This window comes from Mastomys coucha, unplaced genomic scaffold (assembly GCF_008632895.1).
Source record: "Mastomys coucha isolate ucsf_1 unplaced genomic scaffold, UCSF_Mcou_1 pScaffold1, whole genome shotgun sequence".
Lineage (NCBI taxonomy): Eukaryota > Metazoa > Chordata > Mammalia > Rodentia > Muridae > Mastomys > Mastomys coucha.
In genome coordinates, this window is record NW_022196891.1 from 15,917,733 (window position 1) to 15,939,696 (window position 21,964).

The window sequence follows — 21,964 nt, forward strand, 5'->3', positions numbered from 1 at the left end:
TTCCTGACACAGAAGGTTGGCGGAGGATTTGCCTAGCACGTACGGGGGGGGGCTCCATTCCCAGCACCACCTAAACTGCATGTTGGGATGTACCCCAGTAGTTCCAGCATTCAGGAGGTGGAGGCAAGCAGACCAAGAGTTCAAGGTTGTCCTCCACTGCACAACGACTTCGAGACCAGACTCGGCTATGTGAAACCCTATCTTAAAACCAAGAAGATTGTTAAGGGGCAAGAGAGATGGCCGGGTGACCAAAGGTGCTTGCTGCCAACCTAAATTTGGTCCCCAGGAAAAGGACAGATGGTAAAAAGACAGAAGCAACTCTTGAAAGTTTCCTCAGAATTCCATATGAAAATTGAGCCAAGCAACCACAACAGCATCGTGCCAGAACCCTGCCTTGTCAGGCCCCTGACCAAGGCGTCGTTGGGGCCTCATTTCAGTAACAAGGCCTCTCTATAGGGTAGAGGAGACTGCAGTCAGCTGGCCAACCTGTTGGACACCTAGCCAAAGCTCTCAGTGACTACTGCTGGAGTTGTCCTGGCTAGCTCCTCCACCTCCACAGGGTGAGAGGCTAGACCAGCAACATCCCACCCTGTCTGGCTTCACCCTGTCCATAGCTTGCCTACCCTCAGCCCACCCTAGTCCAGCAGCCAGGAAAGGAGCAGCACAAGTACATGGATGGCTGTTCCCACTTATGTTGACCGAAATGGCTCAATAGCCTGGGGTCCAGGGCATAGTAGATTACTTCAGACAAACATCAAGGACACTCTGCACCCCAGCCTCTCCCAGGTAGGCCCCAGAACAGCTCCCTTAGCCCTCCTGAGCCTCCCAGTGCTCATAAGAGACTGGAAATGACTACAAATCCTGCGCTTCTATTTGAGCTAAGCAACCGTGGACGAGAAGCTTCTTTGTTCTGCCCTCAGTGTTACCATCTGTATAATAGGGTAAATGACAACCCACTGTTGTCATCCACAACCAGGTTGTGAGAACTAAATGGATAACACACGAATGTCGCACAAAGCTGGCACTCGGTAAAAGTTCATCAAGTGAATAAATGACCAGATTAAATCTGTCTTTAAAGTATTGTCTCTGGATTTGCAGGGACATCAAGATAATGCCCTGGCGGTAACAAAATACTCACAGGAGGAAGTATGGAGACAAAATCTGGAGCAGGGACTTAAGGAAAGGCCGTCCAGAGACTGCGCCACCTGGGGATCCATCCCATACACAATCACCAAGCCCAGACACTACTGTGGATGCCAACACTTGCTTGCTGACAGGACCCTGATACAGCAGTCTCCTGAGAGGCTCTGCTCATCCCTCCTCCAGGACTTCATCTGCACTTGTGGCAGGAACTCTGGTGATAGCATCTGTCTATCACACTGTCACAGGGACAAGGCCCTGCTTCATCCTGGCTATGAGCTTCAGGGGCCCTCACTGTCCCATCCTGAGTCAGCTCAGGGGACCTTGGAGCAAACACCAACCAAGGACAACCTGGGGGCCTCTAGCACTGATCTTCCCCTGCCTGCCTGCCTGCCTGCCTGGAGTGTGTGGGAGAGGGGAGGGAGTGTTGGGCTTGTCTTTCTCTCTCCCATCCCCCACAGCCCTCCACCTCAAGGCCCTGAGCCCCCTGGAGTCAGCGAAGACCCGGGGCATGTTTGAAGATCAGCTGAGAATGAACTTCACATAACAGACATCTGACATTGCACAGAATAGAAGGGAACACTTGAGAGGGCTGGGAATGGATGCCGCCTGACTCTGTCCATCCTACTGATGGGGCCCAGGATGAACGCGAGAGGTAAGAGCCTAGGAAGCATGAGAAAGAGGGGAACGGAGGATATCTTACAGCCAGGCCTTCAGCCAGAGGCACTGGGCCTGGCAGAGGCTCCAGGGGTGCCTGTTGAAAACCTGGATCCTTTGGACCAGGACCACCTGAGAGAGAAGAGGATTGCAGAAGAAAGATAGATGAAGACTGAGAAATGAAGGTCATAGGGCTAACGTGGTAGCTGTTGGTTGAGCGCTGGTCTGACATGCACAAAGCCCTGGATTCAAGTCCCGAAACTCCACACACCATGCAAGAGGACAGACACATGCCTGTAATCCTAACACTGGGGAGGTTGGGGCAGAAGAACCAGGGATTCCAGGTTATCCTGGGATACCTGTAAGTTGGAAGCAAGCCTGAACTATGTTGAGAGAAGAGAATGAAAGCCCAGGGAAGTCAGAAAACCCAGGCAACCCAGATCCACAGTACCTGGCCTCATCGGACCTCTCAGCCCTGGCAAGTGTGTGGCCTGGGCCCATAGACAGGCATGCCAGGCTGGGTGAGCAGAGGTTCCATGGCTGTCGGCCCTCTAGCCTCAGAACACTGGAGTCCCATGTCCTTCATGTGTATGTACTTCTTCCTCTGGTGACATTCTTTCACCTGAAAAACCATCTCAGGGCAGGGCTAGGAAGACAACTCAGTCTGCAATGTGCTTGTCACCTAAGCATGAGGCTCTATATCAAAGCCAGACCTGTGCCTATAATCCCAGGGCTGGGAAACTGTAGACAAGGAGGTCTCCTGTACTTGCTGGCCAACTCGTCTAGCCAAATTAGTGAGCACTTAAAAAGAGAGAGAGAGAGAGAGAGAGAGAGAGAGAGAGAGAGGGGGCCTGTAAGGATTGCAGAGCTCAGATGAAGGCAATTTGTAAGTCTACAGTATTCATAAGCTAGCAAATGGGTGGCCTGTGACCAGGGCCCCTGTCCAGGTGGAGTGACCTTGGGCAGGTGGATCTGGGCTCTCAGCTTCACCTCCCACTCTTTGGGAAGCAGGGATGTGTGATTCAGGCAGGGTCTGTGAAAGGACAGAACTGAATAGGTCTCTAAGTCGTACCTGAGGGTAACTGTGCTGTCTAAGGTCATCGCCTCCTTCCCTTCCAACAGTTGAGACTGCCATGGCGTCTAATGACAGGATCTACACCTGTCTCTCAGTCACTTGGAACTGAGCACAGAGGGCTGGAATGTGGGAGAAAGACCTCACTTCCCAGTTGTCCACACTCCATTCCTCCATGGCCTGGAGGCTTAACTGGCACAAATTTTTTCATTTATTCTGACCCCATTCCTGTGTGTTTGTGTGCATGTGTATTTGTGTGTATGTATGTGCATTTGTGTGTGTATGTGTATGTATGTATGTATGTGCTGTGTACAGCATGTGTGTTGGATACCAGAAAACAATCCACAGAATCTGGACCTCTCTTCCCACTCTGTGGGACCCTGGGCTCAAACTCTGGTCATTGAGGCTGGCATCAAGTACCACAGTACTTTTGAAAAGCCAAGAGATACCGCTTTGGAACATCAGCAGAACAGAACTAGTTGGGGACTGGAGTGTTAAACAAATTTGTAATTCGCTAATTTGCTAATTGCCTTTCAGCTGGTCTTCTGCCATCTCTTCTAGCTTCTGTGTGACATATGTGTCAGGCAAGGGCTCTTGAGAGTGTAGGGAACAGGCCGTGGGGACTTCTGGCATTGGAACTGGACACCTGGACCAAGCCCCTCCTCCCAGCTGCCCACTGCCCCAGACATCACACAAAGCAGGAAGCCTGTGGCACTCCATCTTTTATTGTCTTAAACTGTACACGAACGTAAAATACTTAAGACAGCCAGCTGTGGGGGAAACTGTTTGGTTTTAAGTTATTATGAAACAGAACCTAAGGAAGGCTTTATTAAATAAACTAAAGATGAGGGCTTACAGTGCACACCTCCACTCCACCAGCCATTTACTTTACTCTACCTTCTGGGTGTGTGAGGACAGAAAAGACACATCAACTGAATAAAAAAAAAAAAAAAATCATTTATACCCTGAAACGCTGGCAGGCCACTCAAAGGATTCTTTAGAATATCTACCTCATAGAAGATGGCCTCACCATCTAATAAAAATTAAAACTGATCCGCTGGCCTCTTTGGTTCCAAAATTATGTATAATACATTTAACTGTATTCATTTTTCTGCAGCTATAAAAATAACTTTTTTTTCAAATGGCAGTTTCTGACTAACCATGCAACTAGATCAGTGCAAACATTGAAAGCAATCATTCGCTTAGAAAAGAAGCAAAAGATTTCACTTCAAGTATAAAAATATAAAAGAGTCGTACGAGTCCAGTTTTGCCTAGTGTGGGTCAACCCTTTAAATTGCATAGTTCACGTGGCACTTGGACATCCACGAGGACAGCCACGTCAGCTCTCGCCCCAGGGCCACTTCTGGACACACGTAGACCTGCAAGTGCTATTGTGGTGTGCGTTCATGCAGGACCGCAAGTGCTTTGTGGAGCAGGCAGGAGGGCAAGTGAAGTGGGCAGGAGCCATGTCCACGGACGACCCTGAAGCCAGGGCTCACCCGCAGGGACAACTGCAAAGCAACCGGAAGCTCCCCCTCTCTCTCCAAGCCCAGCTGAGCAGCTCCTCAGAACATCCATCCCCACTCTGCCACTGCCTCCCCTGGTCTCTTCCCTTTGCCAGTGGCCCTCCCCGCCCTTCTCAGCACAACAGCAGGAGAATGTCCCCAGCAAAGGGCACCGATTGCAATAGTTTTCTTCCCTTCTCACTTCCAACCGTTTGGCCTTTCCACTTCATAGGTCATAGCTGATAGGCTCTTTTCAATTCTGCAACTGGCACCAATGACCTGTCAGTTGTTGGAGATGAGTTTAAAGCATAAAATCAAGACCCTTCTTCTCTCCCTCCCGCAACACCCCTGAAAACAAACACACACGTACACACATATATAAGTCACACTGGGGACCCAAGTGACAGACCATCAAAGGGTCACTGTCCCTGCTCCATGGTCTCTGTGACAGGCGAGTCCCTCCTGGGCTACTTGCCCTTTCCAAGAACAGGGGTGGCACAGCTCTGCTGGCCTCAAAGCATGGAGGATGCCAGGCGGGGAGTGAGCAGGCAGGACTGTGCCAGGCGCTGCGGTGAAGAGCCTGGGACAAGTCAGGGACACATGGCCCTCCACCCGCCTGCGCTCCCACCCTGCTTTTCCTCTCGGTGGCTCTCTGGCTCTCTCTGTGTCCTCTGTCTTTGTGTGCTTTTATGTGTGCTCAGAAGGCGCGATTCAGAGTGCCCAGCCAGCTGGTGGGAATGGTGGCTGCTCACCCCATTCTTTCCGACTGACAGGCATTGGTAGCTAAGCTGCCATTTGTCACCGCATCCGTTTGCTGGTATCCCGGAGGCTGCTGTGTGGGTGGCAGACTGCGTGAGTCTGGCTATGCGTGTCTATGTGTGCAGTTAGGAGTCTCTCGTGTCACAGAGGGGGATGGTTCTCCCTCTGGTCCTGACTGGTTTTCTATGAAGCGGGAGAACAACGTTACTTCAGGCCTCACCCTGGCACTCTTCAAGGCCCAGTGGAACATCCACACTCAGCCCACCCACCTGCCTCTCCTGCTCCCTCAAAGACCCACGGGCCTGTGCTCCACCCCGCTGCCTCTGTCAGGCACAGCCACACTCCTCCACAATCATGTTGGGCACGTCCCGCTTGACGATGTTGTACTCGTCATCGAAGTAGAGCATGGACATAGAGCTCAGCTTGGTGGGGATGCAGCAAGAGTTCACGGGCCCAGGGTTCAGGCCACGCATGCGGTACTGGTTCACCACGGCCGTGTGGAAGGAGGAGGCCGAGCCAGGGACCCCGGCCAGGTAGGCCGGGCAGCTGCCCTCACAGTAGTTCCCGTAGTAGCCAGTGGGCGCAATGATCCAGTCGTTCCAGCCGATGAGCCGGAAGTCAATGAAGAACTGTTGCCTGCAACAGAGGCTGGTCCGCCCATCACACTCGAGGCCCCGTTTGCGGATGCGATGTCTGCTATCGCCCAGGCGGGCCTGCACCACTACAAAGGGCCTGTGTGACTCCTCACCGGGGTCCACGAACACAGGCACCACGGCCAGCTCCTGGCAGCTGTCACACTGCACATCCAGGTTAAGGCGTCTCTCACCCCGCTCAAACAAGGCCTGGATGGCCTCTGTGATGGGGAAGGTGTGCCAGCCGCTACGTTTTAGGTCCACCTTCTTCTCCACCACGTTCCACCTGTCACCGTGACCCTGTTCTTGGAAGTACACCTTGACCCGTACCTTCCTCCGGCTGCCTTTCTCCAGGACATAGGGGAGCAGTTTCAGGTATAGCCACAGGCTGGCCTGTACCACAAATAGGTTCTGGTTGCCTTCATTAGAGACGAAGAAGTACAGGCGGACCCGGGAGGAGGCGAGGCCATCTGTGGATACGGGGAAGAACAGGCCAAGTTAATTCCAGGAGAACACAAGGCAATGGGGAATGGACTCTGCTGCATGATGTTGGAATGAACATTCACCACAGCTGGAAATTGTTACTGACCAGAAATACCATTCCTGGGGCCCCGGGCTTCTGCCACAACCTGCCAGAGGCAGAAGAAGCACTTCCCATTGAGAAAACAGGACCAGGGTGGAGCCAGAAGGTCCAGACCTATAAAAATCCTGCCTCACCTCTCCCAGGCCAGGGCTCCCTGGAGATCGGATTGTCTGGCCTCAAAGCTCAACTTGTCAGGAGGCCAAAATCTTAACAAGTTGTTATGGGTCTCTGAAAACAAAACTAAGATCCCAGGGAGGATCTGGGGGGTAGGTTGTTTAAATGGGGCTTTTTCTTCTTCTTCTTCTTTCTGATTCACTTGGGGGCATTGCAAACTCAAGCTGAGCCATCTACAACCTCTTTCCAGTGTTTGCCTAAGCATGATCTGACCCAAGCCTCCATGGGACCTCCACTGCAAACAAGCAAGGCTCTGCTCGAGTTTCGGACATCCGAGTGTGGATCCTGCAAGCTGCAAAGTGCAGCCCCTGTTTCCAAGGAGTTCCAAGGGACGGGACAGGCAGCCTTAAAAACTCAAGGTCCCATCCTTTGACCAGACCCTGACTCCCAGAAGGCAGCAGCTGGAGATTTCAAAGGTGCTGGCTTGTCAGTCATCTCAACAATTCAGTTCAGCCAGAAGAGAAATGATGTCCCTTTCTCAAAATACATTCCATCAGCCCTTCCCTCTGATACTCTCTACCTATTCAGCAGACATGGCTGGTACTATCAAACCTCCCACCAAGCCCCCCCCACCACCACCACCATCCCCGGGCCCTTCCTCAGTTCTCACTGGCTCCTCTAATAACACTGACATCTGACTTTGAAAAGGGGGAAACTGCAGCCTTAAAAGCTGGTCTTGGCCGAGCTGCCTGTGACCTGAATCTGTTATTTATAAGTTAAAGAGCTGGCTCCGTGAATCGGACCAGAAATATAACAGCCCCCGCTGTCATTTTGTGCCACCGGGACCAAAAGGCCTCTCGACCTTCCCGAGTCACATTTCCCTTCTGGGCCCCAATGCACCTTTTAATCCAAGCCCTCTAATTGCATGTCGAGCTTTCCCTGACTCTGGCGGACAGCTAAAATGGCAATGTATTTCTTTCTAAGCACAAACGGTCCTTGATTGTCTCTGCCTTTCTCCACACCCGGCCATGCAAAACTTTTCATCCTTTTTTATCCTCCGGCAGCAGCACAGGCAGGGTCTGCCCGATGCCTGGGAGAGTAGGGGGCATTTGTAGCCAGGAGCATAGCTGATCCCTCCCTCCCTGCTTGTCCCCCACCCTGACTACATCGGGCTTCCCCCTCTGCGACCTTCTCTGCAGTCCCCTCTGCACAAATGGGGCTGAGCTCCCAGCACAAAAGCCAGCCTGGCTCATTCAAGTCCTGAAAAGGACAGCGATGTCTAAACACTTACACCGTTTCTGCCCGGGGAAATTTTCCTCCTTTTTAAACTTCCCAAAGATTTTATTTTTCTTTTCTTTTTCTCTGAATTTTATATTTAGATAGTGGACAGAGAGAGATTTGCCACACGGGGCCTGGGAGGACCTTGCAGAAAGCAATCCCACACTCTTTGTTAACTACAAACTCTGCCCCTCTTCCCCCGGACGAGAGAGGACTGCGGCCGCTGCCAGGCAAGCCTAAAAGCATGAGGCTCTTCCTGAGCCGCGTCTTTGCGTAAATGATGGACCTGTTGAGAAGCTGCCTTCCGCGGAAGGGAGGTTGCCTAGCTCTCCCCACCGATGCTTCAGCAATCCTGGCAAGCCCGTGCCGCTGCGAAGCAAGCGGCCCCGGGGGCCTCTCAGGAAGGCTCTAGCTGGTCTGTCTCTCTCTCTCTCTCTCTCTCTCTCTCTCTCTCTCTCTCTCTCTCTCTCTCTCTCTCTCTCTCTCTCTCCTTCCCTCTCCTCTCTCCTGCCCACGTATATCAACAAGCACACACATCTCCATCTCCACACTGCTAAGCCTACACTCGGATCGTGGGAAACAAAAACATTAAGCAATCACTAAGCAAGTGCCCGCAGAGCCAGGGCTGCGCGCATCTGCCGGGAGGGGAACGCGCGCCCAGAGGCGCTGGGGCCCAATTCCCCGTGAGCCAGGACGAAGGGCAGGGTGCTTCCCAGTTGCTGCAGGAAAGGGGAAGCCGCAAAGGATCGGTAGTCTGGGCGGGCGGGCGCTCAGTATAGGAAAGGACCGCCACCCTAGGACGCGCTCAAGGCCACCGCAGAACCGCTCTGCCCGGAGCCTAAATGCCCTCGAGGCGTGCGGGCTGCAAAGGCGGCAGGGGCTTCCCGGGAGAGTGAGGAAGGGAGGGATCGCGGCCGCCCCTGGCTTCCCAGTGGCCGAACCCACCTGTCTCTGCAAAGCTGATGATCTCGGAGACGCGCTCCTGGCCGTCGGCGCCCGGGCTGGCGTGGCCGTCGAGGTGCGGGATCTCCACGCGGCCGTCCTCGCGCACCTTGCCGGCGTGCAGCTTGCGCAGGGCCGTGACCATGGCGGCCTTGGGGACGGCGTGCGTGATGTTGGGCCGACCCCGCAACTGCAGGCGGCTCAAGATGTGTCTCTTCACCGCCTCCAGGAAGTCACCGTCCACCCGGCCCAGCTCCTCCGGCCGCCGGAAGCCGCCGCCACCGCCGCCGCCGCCGCACGACGTACAGGTGTCCTGCGAGCCACCCGGAGCTCCGGGTGGCGGGGGCGGGGGCGGCGCGGCGGGCGACGGCGGGGGTGTCGGGGAGCCCCAGGCCTCCGGTCCCAACCAGCCGGCCACCAGGAGCAGAAGGCAGGCGGCCCCCAACGCCCGACCGGGCAGCCCGTCCATGGTGCGCCGCTGGCGACGAGGGCGCCCGCCGCGAGGCGAGGCGAAGCGAGCTCAGGGCCGGGCTCCGGGCTCCGGGCGCACCGCCCCGCCCCGCCCCCGCCCGGGCCTCCGCCCGCCCGCCTGCCGGGAGCGCCGCTGCCGGCTCGCAGGGGGAGGGGGCCGGCCGGGCCGCGGGGGTTCCCGCGCGGCCGAGAAGGGGCGCCGCGGGGACCAGAGGGGAGCGCGGGCTGGCGGTGGGGGGCGGGGGGTGGGGACCCGCCGGGTCAGCGGCGCGCGGACGACTCGGGGCGCCTAGGCATCTGCAGCCTGCCCATCCTCTCCGCGTCGAGGGCCACCGCAGCCCCCCGATCGGGGCGAAGCGAAAGCGAGGAGCGGCCGCGGCGGCGCCGGCACGGTGGCTTGGCTCGGCGGGGCTGGAGAGGTGGAGGGAAGAGGCAGCGGGCGGACGCCAAGTCGCTCGGGAGACCGGAGCGGAGGAGCCGGAGACCCCGGGCGCGGCGCTGCGGAGGGCGCTGCGGCTGGGGCCCCGCGACCGCACCTGAGCGCCTCGCCCTGTCGCCGCTCGCAGCGAGGACACGGCCGCCCGAGGCGGCGGCGGTGATGGGCAGGCAGGTCGTTTCTCCCCTGCTCCCGGGGCCGGCGGGAGGAGAGAGCGCGGTGCGGGGGAGCGCCGCTGCGCGGGCCCCTCTTACGGGCGGCGCCGAGCCCTCCCGGGCGGCGGGCCCTGCAGTCCTCCCAGCGCGTCACCCGGCAAAGTTGTCTCCAGGCTCCCCCGGGCGCCGCATCCACGGGCGGGCGAGCCGCGGCGCGCTTCTCCCGGGCCTCTGCTCCTCCCTGCTTCCCTGCGCCTGGCCGCCTGCGCGGGCCGGCCGGGGCGGCGGAGGAGGGAAAGGCGGTGGCAGGGCCCTTCTCGCGGCTGTCTCTTCTGCCTGCCGCGGCAGGGGCGGCCAAAAGTCTCTCCGTGTCCCCGGGATCGAGTGCCCTGGCTCGCGCTCCCACTGGCACACGCCGCAGGGCCGGGGAGAGAGCGAGTCGGCGGTGGCGGTGGCAGCAGCGTCCCCGCGCCCGGCCGTGGCTCGGAGTGCAGAGCGCGCCCGAGGAGTTCTTCGCTTTGCCTTCTCTTCCTTTCCACTCCCTGTTCTTTTTTTTTTCCCGAGGGGTAAAAAAGCCGCACAATCTCCGTATGTGCGCGCGCGTTGAGATAGACGTTGGCAGGAAAAAAAGGGGGGGAGGGGGGAGTGTCGTCCGGGCCGTGCGGGAGGAGACGGTCCGCGCCTCCCCGCTCGGGCTTCCCGGGGGCGGAGGGGGAGGCGGATTCTGCAGGTCGCTGCTGCTTGATCCTCCTCCCACCTCCTCTTCCCTCGGCTCTTTCTCTTTCTGCCTTGGCGAGGAGGGGCGACGAGGCTCTCTCCTCCCTGCCCCCCCCCCCACTCCCCGCGATGCCAGGCCACTTTTGCTACCTCGAAACTTTCCCACCACGTGAGTGCTCCGGACCCTCGCCCCATGAGACGATGGATAAATGGCACCTACACGCTCCGGGAGTAGGATCCGGGCGCTTCTGGACACTCCTTACTCGGGGCCACGAAAGTCTTTCCCCCTGTCCCAAATTGTCGCCTTTCACAACCGGGACCCTCACTCGCTCGCAAGCTGCCCCTAGAGCCTCCAAGGGATGATCTTTCCCTATCCAGGCTGGGAGGTGGGGGTGGGGGTAAGTTCGAATGCAGCAGAGAAGAGAGGTGCGGGTGGATGCCACCCTCGGGCTGCAGCGCCCTCTTCTAGCGTCCCAGGCCGCCGTCCCAATGGGCGATGGGTTAACCCCCTGGGCTAGAAGAGCAGAGGAAGCGGCGGCCGCGGGAGGCTTGGTCAGCTCTGCCATCGTTGGCCCGAGGGTCTACCTGCATTGTAAGGGAACCCATCTTGGAGGACCCAAGGTCTCTGGAGGCTCAGGGCTCCCCAGAGCGTTGGGGTCTCCACTGTCCCATTCCTGTCTCGTCACACTTGGCCTCAGACAAACCCAGGTTCTAATGAAGGGCTCAGGTACTGCCGGATTTGAATCCAGTCCAACCTCACCTTGCCCTTCCTCGTTCTCGGCTGTGAAGGGGCACTGGGATGCCCTGCAGCGCACTGCTTCTCTGGGAGGTCGAAACAGACTAAACCAACCTCGCAGAAGCTGATATAAAGATGGTTCTGGGGTGCCCTTCTGTGGCTGCCAGCGATGGGTGGGAGTCCGATGCCCAGTACTCACTAGAGAACTCCAAGTGTACCCCCTTTTTTCTGTCCCTCTTCCCGACCCTACCTGGGTCTGAGACAACAATGCCCTCGGGGCACAGTTCCCAGAGACCGGAACACGCTACCTGCAACACCCCCCCCCCCCGGCCCCCGCCCTCTCCTTGCTTCCCAGGACGCTTACCCACAATAGGCTCAACTAACGACAGGCAAGACTGCGAGATAGATAGACGTGTGTGGATGGTTTTCCTTGAAATCAACGACCCTCCCTAAAGAGACTTCGGACTTGGGAAGGGGGAGGGTAGTCGTTCCACCAACAGCCATTGCTTCTCAACTTCCCAAGGCAACCCTAAGCTGTGGACCTTAGCCAGAACTGCAGTTCCGCGGAAGCACGAAAGTCTGGGAGGAGAGCGCCCCCTCTCTCCCAGTAGGAGGAACAGACCAGAAGTCTGCGGGGCAAAAAGTGGGGCGGGTCTGACTTAGACAGCTCTGAGTCTGAAGCAAGAACTCGCCCCACCCCATCCCCACCCCCAACCCCGCGCTCCCGCAGAATCTATAAGATAACAACCCTTCTGCCCTTTGGGGACCCATTCATTGCTGTTCCTCCCCTGTGTTCTCCCCCAAGCCCTTCCAGGGTCCAGTGAGCCTTTGGGCAGCAAGGAGATAGTCCATCCTGAATATGGTCAGGAGCCTACCTGCCCTACCTCAGGTTTTGGTGTATATCTTCTCTCCAGGCACAACACACACTCTGATGCTCTGGCTCTTTCCGTAACCAGAACCACTCACTATTTGGCTAATTCATCCTTGGTCTTTTCTCCTGGGTGAAGCCCTCGCTGGCCCTCTGTGCCCCGGGGAAGTGATTTATCTGATTAGGTGCCCAGTGCCTGGCTGGCTGCCTCATTGCCTGACTTAGCTCCAGCACAGGGGCTAGGTCTCACGGGCTCTGTCTAGTGCCAGACCTAACAGATGACCAGGGAGGGCTTATGAAGGAAGGACTGATGAATGAAGGAGAGAAGTCATTAAGCCCATAATGAAAGGTTTAATGTCCCCTTCCCCCTCCCCCAGCAGCAGCTTGAACGACACTCCTGACCTACCCAGACAGTCTCTCTCACCAGCCTCAGCTGGGCTGGACAGAGCTACAGAAAAAGGAATGACCCAAGCTGTGTTTGCCTTCTTGAAGTAAATCTGCCTGGTGACCTGGCACCAAAGAGGCAAAAGCCACCCTGTCCTTGTTGGTGGGAGGAGGGTCCACGCTTCCAGCCCTGCTGCTAGTCAACTGCCGGGAGGGAACTGGGTCAAGGGTAGTCAGAAACCATCTGCTGGAGAAGCTGGGATTATCCTGCCCTCTGCTGATCCCCCCAGCCCACAGGAGCTGAGGGTGTAAATTGAGTTCTTCCAGATCATCTTGTATGGGGGGGGCACACATCCCCTCTAAAGGGGAAGGGCTGAGTTCCTGTTGCTTTGAAGCCTCATTTAGCGTCTTCTGCTGGTGACCTCAGCCTTTGGTCTTGGCTGGGGATATATGACTTTGCCTGTCAGTTTTGAATACAATCATGCCCATCAGTGAGAGAGCTGCATAACCAGGCCACTCCCATGTAATGGCTACTTGCCACTATCAAGGAACCTAGACAAACCCAATGGCAGAAGCAAGAAAAAAAAAAAAAAAAAAACATGACGACACAGTGGATGTGGGCACACAGAAGGTAGAGGATGCTAGGGGCGCAAAGCATTTTCTCTTTATGCCATTTGGGGTGTGTGTGTGTGTGTGTGTACATGTGTGTTTCATAGCCCATGCTAAGCATCAATTTAAGACAGACAAAACCTTCAAAGAATCAAGGCGGACCATAAAAAACAGCCTTCACGCCCCAGGACAGCTCGACTGGTAAAGCGCTGTGGTACAAGCATGGGGACCTGAGTTTGATCTCCAGAATCCATCGAGCTTGGGCTAGGAGTAGACAGAGCCCAGAAGGTGGGGTGCTTGCTTGCCCACAGGAAGCCCTGAGTTCCACTCCAGGACCATACCAGCCAGGCATAGTAGTGCACACCTCTAATCCCAGCCCAGGGAGGTAGAGGCAGAGGGGCCAGAAGTTCAGGGTCACCTCAGCTAGACAACGAGTTTGAGGCAAGCAAAGGCTACATGAGACCCTGTCTCAAAAACAAGCAAAACAAACAAACAAAAACCTGGGTGTGGTAGCACTTACCTAGTGCTCAGAGCTGGAGAGGTGGACAGGTGGATCCCTGGAGCTCAATGGCTGGCCAGCCTAGCCTACTCAACCAGTTTCGGCTGGTGAGTTACTTATCTGCCTATGAAAAAGAGGAGGGGGGTACCTGAGGAAAGGACACCCAAGGTTGACTTCCGGCTTACACACAGGCAGGGCAGGGGACTGTAGATGTCTCTGAGAACCCAGGTGCAGTGCTTGGCCACACAACCCCTGCAGGGAGTGGGAAACACAGGCCCTTGGCTAGGGGGTGGGTTTGGCAGGGTTGGACTCGGGGACCTGGCGTTCACTTGGCAAGCACTGGCAAAGAAGCCACTGCTGTTATTAAACGACATCAGTCTACATCACGCTTCTTTAGGACAGTTCTGGCTGTGTGGAAGGAGCTGCATGCTGGCCCAGGGCACAGGCCTGCAGCAGCTATATACCAGGACCTCCGAGAGGCAAGGAGCCAAGGCTGTCCTGTATGTCTCAATGTCTCGTGTGTGTGTGTGTGTGTGTGTGTGTGTGTGTGTGTGTGTGTGTATACATGTGGGTAAGAGTGCACATAGAAGGCAGAAGGCAGGAGATAAGCTAGGGTACCATTCATTCCTTAAGCATCTTCCTCCTTTGGTTTATGCTGGGGGCTCTGATTGGCCTACAACATCCTCGAGTAAGCCAGACTAATCATCCCACAAGCTTCCAGGGCTCTGCCTGTTTCCACCCTGCCCTCCCTGTGGCTTTTTCACAAGGGGTCCAGATATCTGGACTCACCCTCACGAGGAGATCTTGTGAGCCTGAGATGCAAGCTGACTGAGCTTTTTCTCAACCTCAGGGAAGAAGAGTCATGAGGCTTGTTTTAAAGCCGTTGTAAGAGGCCGGAGCGTTGGCTTGGTAGCTCACAGGGCTGTGGCTCCTTCCTATCTACCAGCTTTGAACTGCCTGAATCTCCAGGACATCCAATGCCTTCTTCTGGCCTCCTTTGGTACCTCCCCTAATGGTGTAGACACACACACACACACACACACACACACACACACTCGAATAATCTCAAAAAAGTAATGATTTTTTAAATGTCCAGACATCTAACATCCAAAGCTACCACCTATGGTCTCACCAGGACAGATGGTGGATGGGTCACACTTTCCAAGGCCTCAGTGGAAACCAGCGCATCTTGGGTTCATGATCTGGAGACACAAGCAAAGAACCGGCCCTTCCCCAGTATCCACCTGAGACCTCCCTGTGCCCAGCTCAGGGTCTGTCCTATTGAATGCTTTGCTTTATTCCCAAGGGATGGGTTAGGAGCTGTGGGACGGGCACGGGCTTGGTTGACACTCTCAAAGGCAACAGTGTGAGTCTTCTACCCAGCCCCTGGGCTCCCATGCCCACAGAAAAGCTACCACGTGTCCTCTCCAACCTCCTCCTCCTCATACAAACATAAGAAGTGCCTCACATTTTCTATGCCTCCTAGCTAGGATCTGCTTGCTGTTATGATGACGCATCATATAGCCCAAGCTGACCCTGAATTCAATAAGTAGCTTAGGGTGGCTTTGAACTTCTGATCTTTCCCTCTCCACCCCGCAAGTGCTAGATTACAGGAATAATGCCCCGCTATTCCTAGTTCATGTGATGCTGGTGATCAAAGCTTCCTGCATGGTAAATGAGCACTTTACAAACGGAGTTATTTCCACTAGTTCTGCAGAGACAGATTAGACTCTCACTATCTCACAGGTAGCCTAAGCTGGCCTGGAAGGGACTACACAAGGCTGGGCTCAAACTCACAGAGCTCTGCCTAACATTTTTTTTTTTTTACCTTTTTAAAAACTAATTATAGACTTGTCATCTATAACGTCAATTTTGAGGTGACTTCCTCCTCTACTGAACCCAAACCCAAGCAAGCCTCACCACTTATTATTAAGAACCACCCCCAAAACACTGCGCTAGTCCCTGTTCTCAGCTCAGGGAGACCCCAGAGCCAGGAAGGAACTAGCCTAGAGAAAAATGCTCCTTGGCTTCCCTAACAGCACTAGACTGGGTGCAAAGAGGATTTAACGTGCTTTGAACACGCAGGAAATATTTCAAGAGGAAGCCCCTGGGGATGGCTGTCCAAGTTGATATATTTTCTCTTAAAAAAATAAAAAGTCACTAAATACAGCAGTTGGTAAGTAGCCCACTTCAAATTGCCAGTTACAAACTGCTTAGAATAAAATTGCTCTCTGCTCATTCAATAAATATAATAGACTAGTCAGGTCTGGTGATTACAGGTCTGTAATCACAGCACACACGGCTGGTAGAGGCAGGAAGATCAGAAGTTCAAGGCTAACCTCAGCTACTGAGGGAGTTTGTGGCCAACGTAAGTTAGATGACACCCTGCCTCTACAAACAAAGAAATAAGAAAGGGGTGCCCGAGATGGCCCCACGGGCGTGAGCACTTGCTACCCAAGCATGAGGACCTGAGTTCAGATTCTAACACCCACATGCAAAGCCGGACATGGCCACACTACTCATACACCCTCAGCTCTAGAGCGAGGAGGGTAGAGCCTGGAGAAACCTGGGGCTCACTACTCGGCCGGTCGAGCTATCACAAGCTCTCGAGCTTCAGTGAGAGGCCCTGTCTCAAAAGAGATCAATGAAAAAGAACAAAGTCAGGCTTCTGGCCTCTGTACTGACATGCAAAGGAGTGTACCTGCACCTATATACATAGACATTTATACACACACACACATGTGCAGGCACACACACACGCATGCACACACACATACACACACACACATGAGAGAGAGAGAGACAGAGACAGAGACAGAGAGAGACAGAAAGAGAGAGAGAGAGAGGATGAGATGATCTTGTGGCTAGGTACCTAGGGATCCAGCCATTCCCAGCTCCAGACACAAACTGTCCGTCTCCTGTGCCCTGGGCCAGCATGAAGGTCCTTCCGTACAGCCACTGAGCTGTCCTAGCATGAGGTAGGCTGGTGCCATTTAATAGCAGCAGTGGCTTCTCTGCCAGTGCTTGGAACATGAATGTCAGGTCTCTGAGCCCAACTTTGCCAAACTCACCTTCTAGTGAAGGGCCTTGTGTTTCACACCCTACAGGGGCTGTGCGGCTGTTCTTGGTTCTCAATTATATTTGCAAATGAGCCCTAAGGTTTAGTGTGTGTGTGTGTGTGTGTGTGTGTGTGTGTGTGTATGTATGTGTGTGTGTATATGTGTGAATGTTTGTATGTGTGTATGTGCAGTGTGTGTGTATGTGCAGTGTGTGTATGTGTGTATGTGTGTGAATGCTTGTGTATGTGTGTATGGGTGTGTGTGTGCAGTGTGTGTGTGTGTATGTGTGTATGTGTGTGAATGCTTGTGTATGTGTGTATGGGTGTGTGTGCAGTGTGTGTGTGTATGTGTGTATGTGTGTGAATGCTTGTGTATGTGTGTGTGTGCAGTATGTGTGTGTATATGTGTATGTGTGTGTGCAGTGTGTGTGTATGTGTGTACATATGTACCTACATATGCAGTCAGCTTCCATCATATTTTATTCTATTAGAATTGACATGGGAGGGGAAGGCAGTGGTGGTACATGCTTTTAATCTCAGTACTTGTTTGTGAGTCAGAGGCAGGCAGATGTCTATGAGTTCGAGGCCAGCCTGTTCGACATAGAGCGAGTGCCAGAACAGCTCAGGCTACACAGAGAAACTCTGTCTTGGAAAAAGAAGGGGAGGAGGAGATGGAGGAAGAGAAGGAAGAAAAGGAGGAAGAGGAAGAAGAAGAAGAGGAAGAAGATGACAACGATGATGACGATGATGATGACAACAATGACAAAGACGACTACGACGACACAGGCTTTATTTCCCAGAGCCCAGCCTCCCGACTGTTGCCTAAAATGATGTTAGTGTCAGTTCCTCTCCATTCATGGCTTTTACTCTTACTCTGGACTGATGGCTGAACAGGCATCTCCTTCACACACCTGCTCTCTTCCCTCTCCAGACCTAGAGCTCAGAAAAGAGGAATGCCTAGGACATTCTATGGGAGCCCCTCCTCCCTACGTATCAGTTTATGGCTTAGAGAGAAGAGGAAAATAGAAAGGCTTGAACACTAGATTTTTCTTAATGATTAAATATATTTATATCTAAGCAGACATTCCCTCCTTGAGAAGGAGGGTACAGTGTTTCAGCTCTGATCTGTTGAGAGATGAACGTGTATTTATGCTTGTTGCTTACACTGGTAAAAGATTCTCAGAGTCAATTAAGCATGGTCAGGACAGACGAGAGGGTTCAGCACATAAAGATGCTTGCAAAGCAAGCCTGGAGTCAAGTTCAACCCCTAGAGCCCACATAGAGGGAGGAGAGAGCTGACTCTCTGACCTCAATGCTACACACACCCCTAAATACATACATACATGCATACATACATACATACATACAATTTTAAATCTTTTTACATTTTAATTTTAGGTTTGTGCATTTTGCTCATCCCGGTACTTATAAGGCAGAGGCAGGCAGATCTCTCTGAGTTTCAGGTCAGCCTGGACTACACAGTGAAACTGTCTCAAAAAAAAATAAATAGGATGCTGGAGAAATGGCATGATGGGTAAGCTTGCTCTTCCAGAAAATCTGGATTCTGTTCCTACCGTCCTCATGGCAGCTTACAACCTTCCATGTCCTGTCCAGGGGATAGATAGGACATCTTCTTGTGGCTTTGGCAGCACCAGGTACCCACATGGTGCACAGACACACATGCAGGCAAAATACCCACACACATAAAACAAAAAATTTCAAAATTAATTAATAAATTGAATCAAATAAAAAGTGTTTAAGAGCTCTGGTTCCCAGCATCCTCATTACCCCACTGCCTGATAGGGACTGCCTAGAGGTTTTCAACAAATATAGGGATTTGGGGCCGTGCCTTAATATGCCTATCCAGAAGAAAGAGGTGGGTGGGAAGAAGGGGGGCAAGGACTACGTACAGAGCAAGGGCGAGACTTATAATCGACCCTGAGTTAAGGATGTGGCTCAGTAGACGTTTGTCTAACAAGCACAAGGTCCTGGGTTCAACCCTAAGTACAAAATAAAGTAGCTGCAGTGGTATAGACCTAGAATCATAGCACTTGGGAAGTAAAGGCGGGCAGATAAGGAAACCAAGGTTGCTCTCGGCTATGTGGTGAGTTGAAGGCCAGCCTGGGCTACATGAGACCCTGCCTTTAAAACATTTACAGAACATAGCCGGGAAGCAGTGGCTCACACATTTAATCCCAGCACTCCAGAGACAGAGGCAGGCAGAGCTCTGTGGTTTTTAAGGCCAGCCTGGTCTACAGAGTGAGTTCCAGGACAGCCAGGGCTACACAGAGAAACCATCTTTCTCTTTCTCTCTCTCTCTCTCTCTCTCTCTCTCTCTCTCTCTCTCTCTCTCTCTCTTTCTGTGTATGTATGTGTATGTGTATATGTATATGTATATGTATATGTATATACACATTAACACAGATTTTACTCTTGTCTTTCCTAGCTTGCCTAAGCCTTTTCGTACAACTTTCTGCGGCTTCAAACATCGCAGCTCAGAGTAAAGCCCTGCACTCAATTGAAACACAGTCCTGCCCGGCCCTTGGCTTTTATCAGACCCACAGGCCCTGCACTGCCCACAGTCACTCTCACTGGTGAAATGGAGGCAGACCATTACCACCCGACCCTATTGTGATGTGTGCAGAAGGCAACCACGCGCTTTTTGAGACTGGAGCTCATGAACTGTCTGGTGATTAAATGAAAATCCATTCAGACATACATACCGGCGGTCACCCACTGCTTCCTCCACGAGGACACGGTCTGGCTTCTGGGCCCTTGGTGTGTGACTCAGCTCATTCTGACCACCCCCACCCCCATCTGTCTTTCCCAGCATGCACCTTTGCTTTGTGTATACAGCTGTGTGTGGACTCGTAAAGCCCAAATGTCAAGTCCAGGCATCATTTCTCCAGCATTATCCCCCTTGCTTTTTTGAGACAGGGTCTCTCACTGGTCAGGAACAGGCTAAGCTCTCTGCTCAGTGACTCCCAGGGTTCCTTGCTTCACTCCAATGCCCAGTTTTCACACAGACCCTGGGACTCAATCTCAGGTCCTTGGATTTACAAGACAGGAGCTTGGCCCCGAGCCCACACGCCCTATCCCCCATCTCCACCCCCACCCCCACCCCTACAAGCTTCTTCCCCAGCCCCTATCCTGTTTTGTTTGCTTGGTTTTGGGAGAGGGGGTATTTTGTTTTTGTTTTTGTTTTTGTTTTTGTTTGAAGCAGACTCTCCTTATAGAGCCCAAACTGGACTTTGAGTCCCATCCTCAGCTTCCTGAGTGCAGGAATCACAGCCCTGGCTCCAAACCATACACTTTAACTCCTTACACACTTGTGTGAAGGACCTGGCTTCTAGGTAGGGAGTACTATACACAACAGTGCCCGGCCATGGCCCTGTCCTGCCTCACGATCAGACGCCAGGCAGGCAGCGAGCACTGGGTCACCCTGAAGGTCCAGGCATGAGAGAGAGAGGTCTTGGTACTGCGGGGTACGCAGAGTGAAAAAGAGAGGGAAGTGGGTTGTGGGGAGAGATTCCTGTGGCATGTTGAAGGTTGGAGTGACCTTGGCCGAGGTAGAACCCAGCCAGTCAGGGTCAGGAGGGAAGCCAGCCAGGGTCTTGCAGACAGCACTCTTCTAAAGGGCAGAGAGGGTCATGATGACTGCTGGGGCTTCCCGACCAGCCCGGGCCACTGGCTTGTACATTGCTTCTTGACATTTAGAATTCTCCACTTCAGCAGCCAAACTCCAGCTTTAGATGCTTCAAGGAAACCTCAAGCCGAGTATGAGGAGAAAGGCGCCCATTTAGGGAGCAGGAGGCACTGAGAATTGGGACTTGGGCGGGGAGCAGGCAGGGAGGTAAGTAGGAAATGAAGGCCAGGCAGGGTCACACAGCCAGAGAGCCTCAGAAGTAAGCCTAAAACTCCCAACGCAATACAGAAGAGTCCCCGGAGGAACCCAGGGCCCCACCACGAGTGGCAATGAGGGTTTTTAAATTCCTTTCTGATCAAGGCCAGTGAAGGCTTAGAATAGACATGGCACACTCACTAGTTTTGTGAACTTCTATACCTCAGGATCACATGCCTCTCTTCTTACGTTGAAGGCTAGACTTCAGGATGGTGAGCCGGGTGAAATGCTTGCCTGGCCATATGAGACCCTTGTCCCTCCTCTGTCTCTGTCAGTGATGCTGTCTCATTATTATAAGATACTTGCTGGAGTACTGGGCCATCGCGTCTCTGTCTCGAGCAACAGAAACGAGGAATGCATAAGAGAGCAAACCTTTGCACCCTCAAAAGAACAGACCTAGAAACCCAGCTTGGGATCCATTGAGACCTTTAGTTGGGGACTATACTGCTTCCAGGAAAACAAGAGAAAAATCAGAAAGTAAGAAACAGAATAAGGGCCTGCCAGATGGTTTAGCGGGTGAAGGTTCTTGCCACCAGGCCTGACAGCCTGAGTTCAGTGCCCTTGGCCCCACATGGTAGAAGAAATCCAACTCCCAAGCAGGTTGCCTTCTGTGACCTCCAAACATGCCACAGCATTCACATGCCCTGGCCTCCACCCACACAAATAAACAACAACAAAGTTTTTATTAGACAAAAAAAAATAAAAAATAAAAAATAAAACAGTAAGCAGAGAGGACATGAAACCCAGAAAAGAACCTGAGTTTCGTTCTATGGGTAATGGGAAGGTGTTCAAGACTTTGCCAAGGACGTCCATGCTTCAATTTGCCCAATGAGATCACTCTAGCTTCAGGTAGGGAAGGAGGGGAGAGAGGGTGCTGAAGTATGGGCTTTTGTAATAATTCAGTGAGAGACAGGGGGTTCGGCCAGGGCTTCCAAGTGATGAGAAGTAGCTGGACTTGGCCCCTGCTCGGGGGCCATGCTGATGGGCTTGCTGATTGATTGGCTGTAAGTATAAAGGAACTCACAAAGCAGGTGGATACTCTGGGCACTGCGAAGCATCAGCAACCTCAGCATTTGGGAGGGCCGAGGCAGAGAACCTCAAGTTCCAGGTCAGCATAAGCTGTGTCATGAGACCCTGGCTAAACGCAAGAAGCAAGAAGCCAAACCAAACCAAAACAAAACAAAAAAAGGGCTGGAGGCAGCAAGATGCTTCCGTGGGTGAGGGTGCTCGCTGAGCAAGCCTGAAGACCCGGGCTGAACTTGGAACCCGTGTGAAGACAGAAAGAGAGAGCCAACTCCACAAAGTTGTCTTTTAGTTTCTTTGTAGGTATCTTGGCACATGCACCATGCGGCATACTAGCTCAGTGGGTAGAAGAACGTTTCCTTAACATTTAAGGAGTCCTGGGTTTGATTCCCAACACAGCATAAATGTATGGAGACCCGTACATG

General features: G+C 53.5%; 1 protein-coding gene across 1 annotated transcript; it reads right to left on the reverse strand.

Moving 5' to 3' along the window:
• Positions 1 to 3,573: 3,573 nt before the first annotated feature.
• Inhbb (inhibin subunit beta B) lies at positions 3,574 to 10,324 on the reverse strand. Its single transcript, XM_031380427.1, has 2 exons — positions 8,686 to 10,324; positions 3,574 to 6,235 (listed from the first exon to the last, which is right to left on the reverse strand). The coding sequence occupies exons 1-2, from the start codon at positions 9,149 to 9,151 to the stop codon at positions 5,460 to 5,462; spliced, it is 1,242 nt and encodes a 413-aa protein (XP_031236287.1). The 5' UTR covers positions 9,152 to 10,324; the 3' UTR covers positions 3,574 to 5,459.
• Positions 10,325 to 21,964: the final 11,640 nt, after the last annotated feature.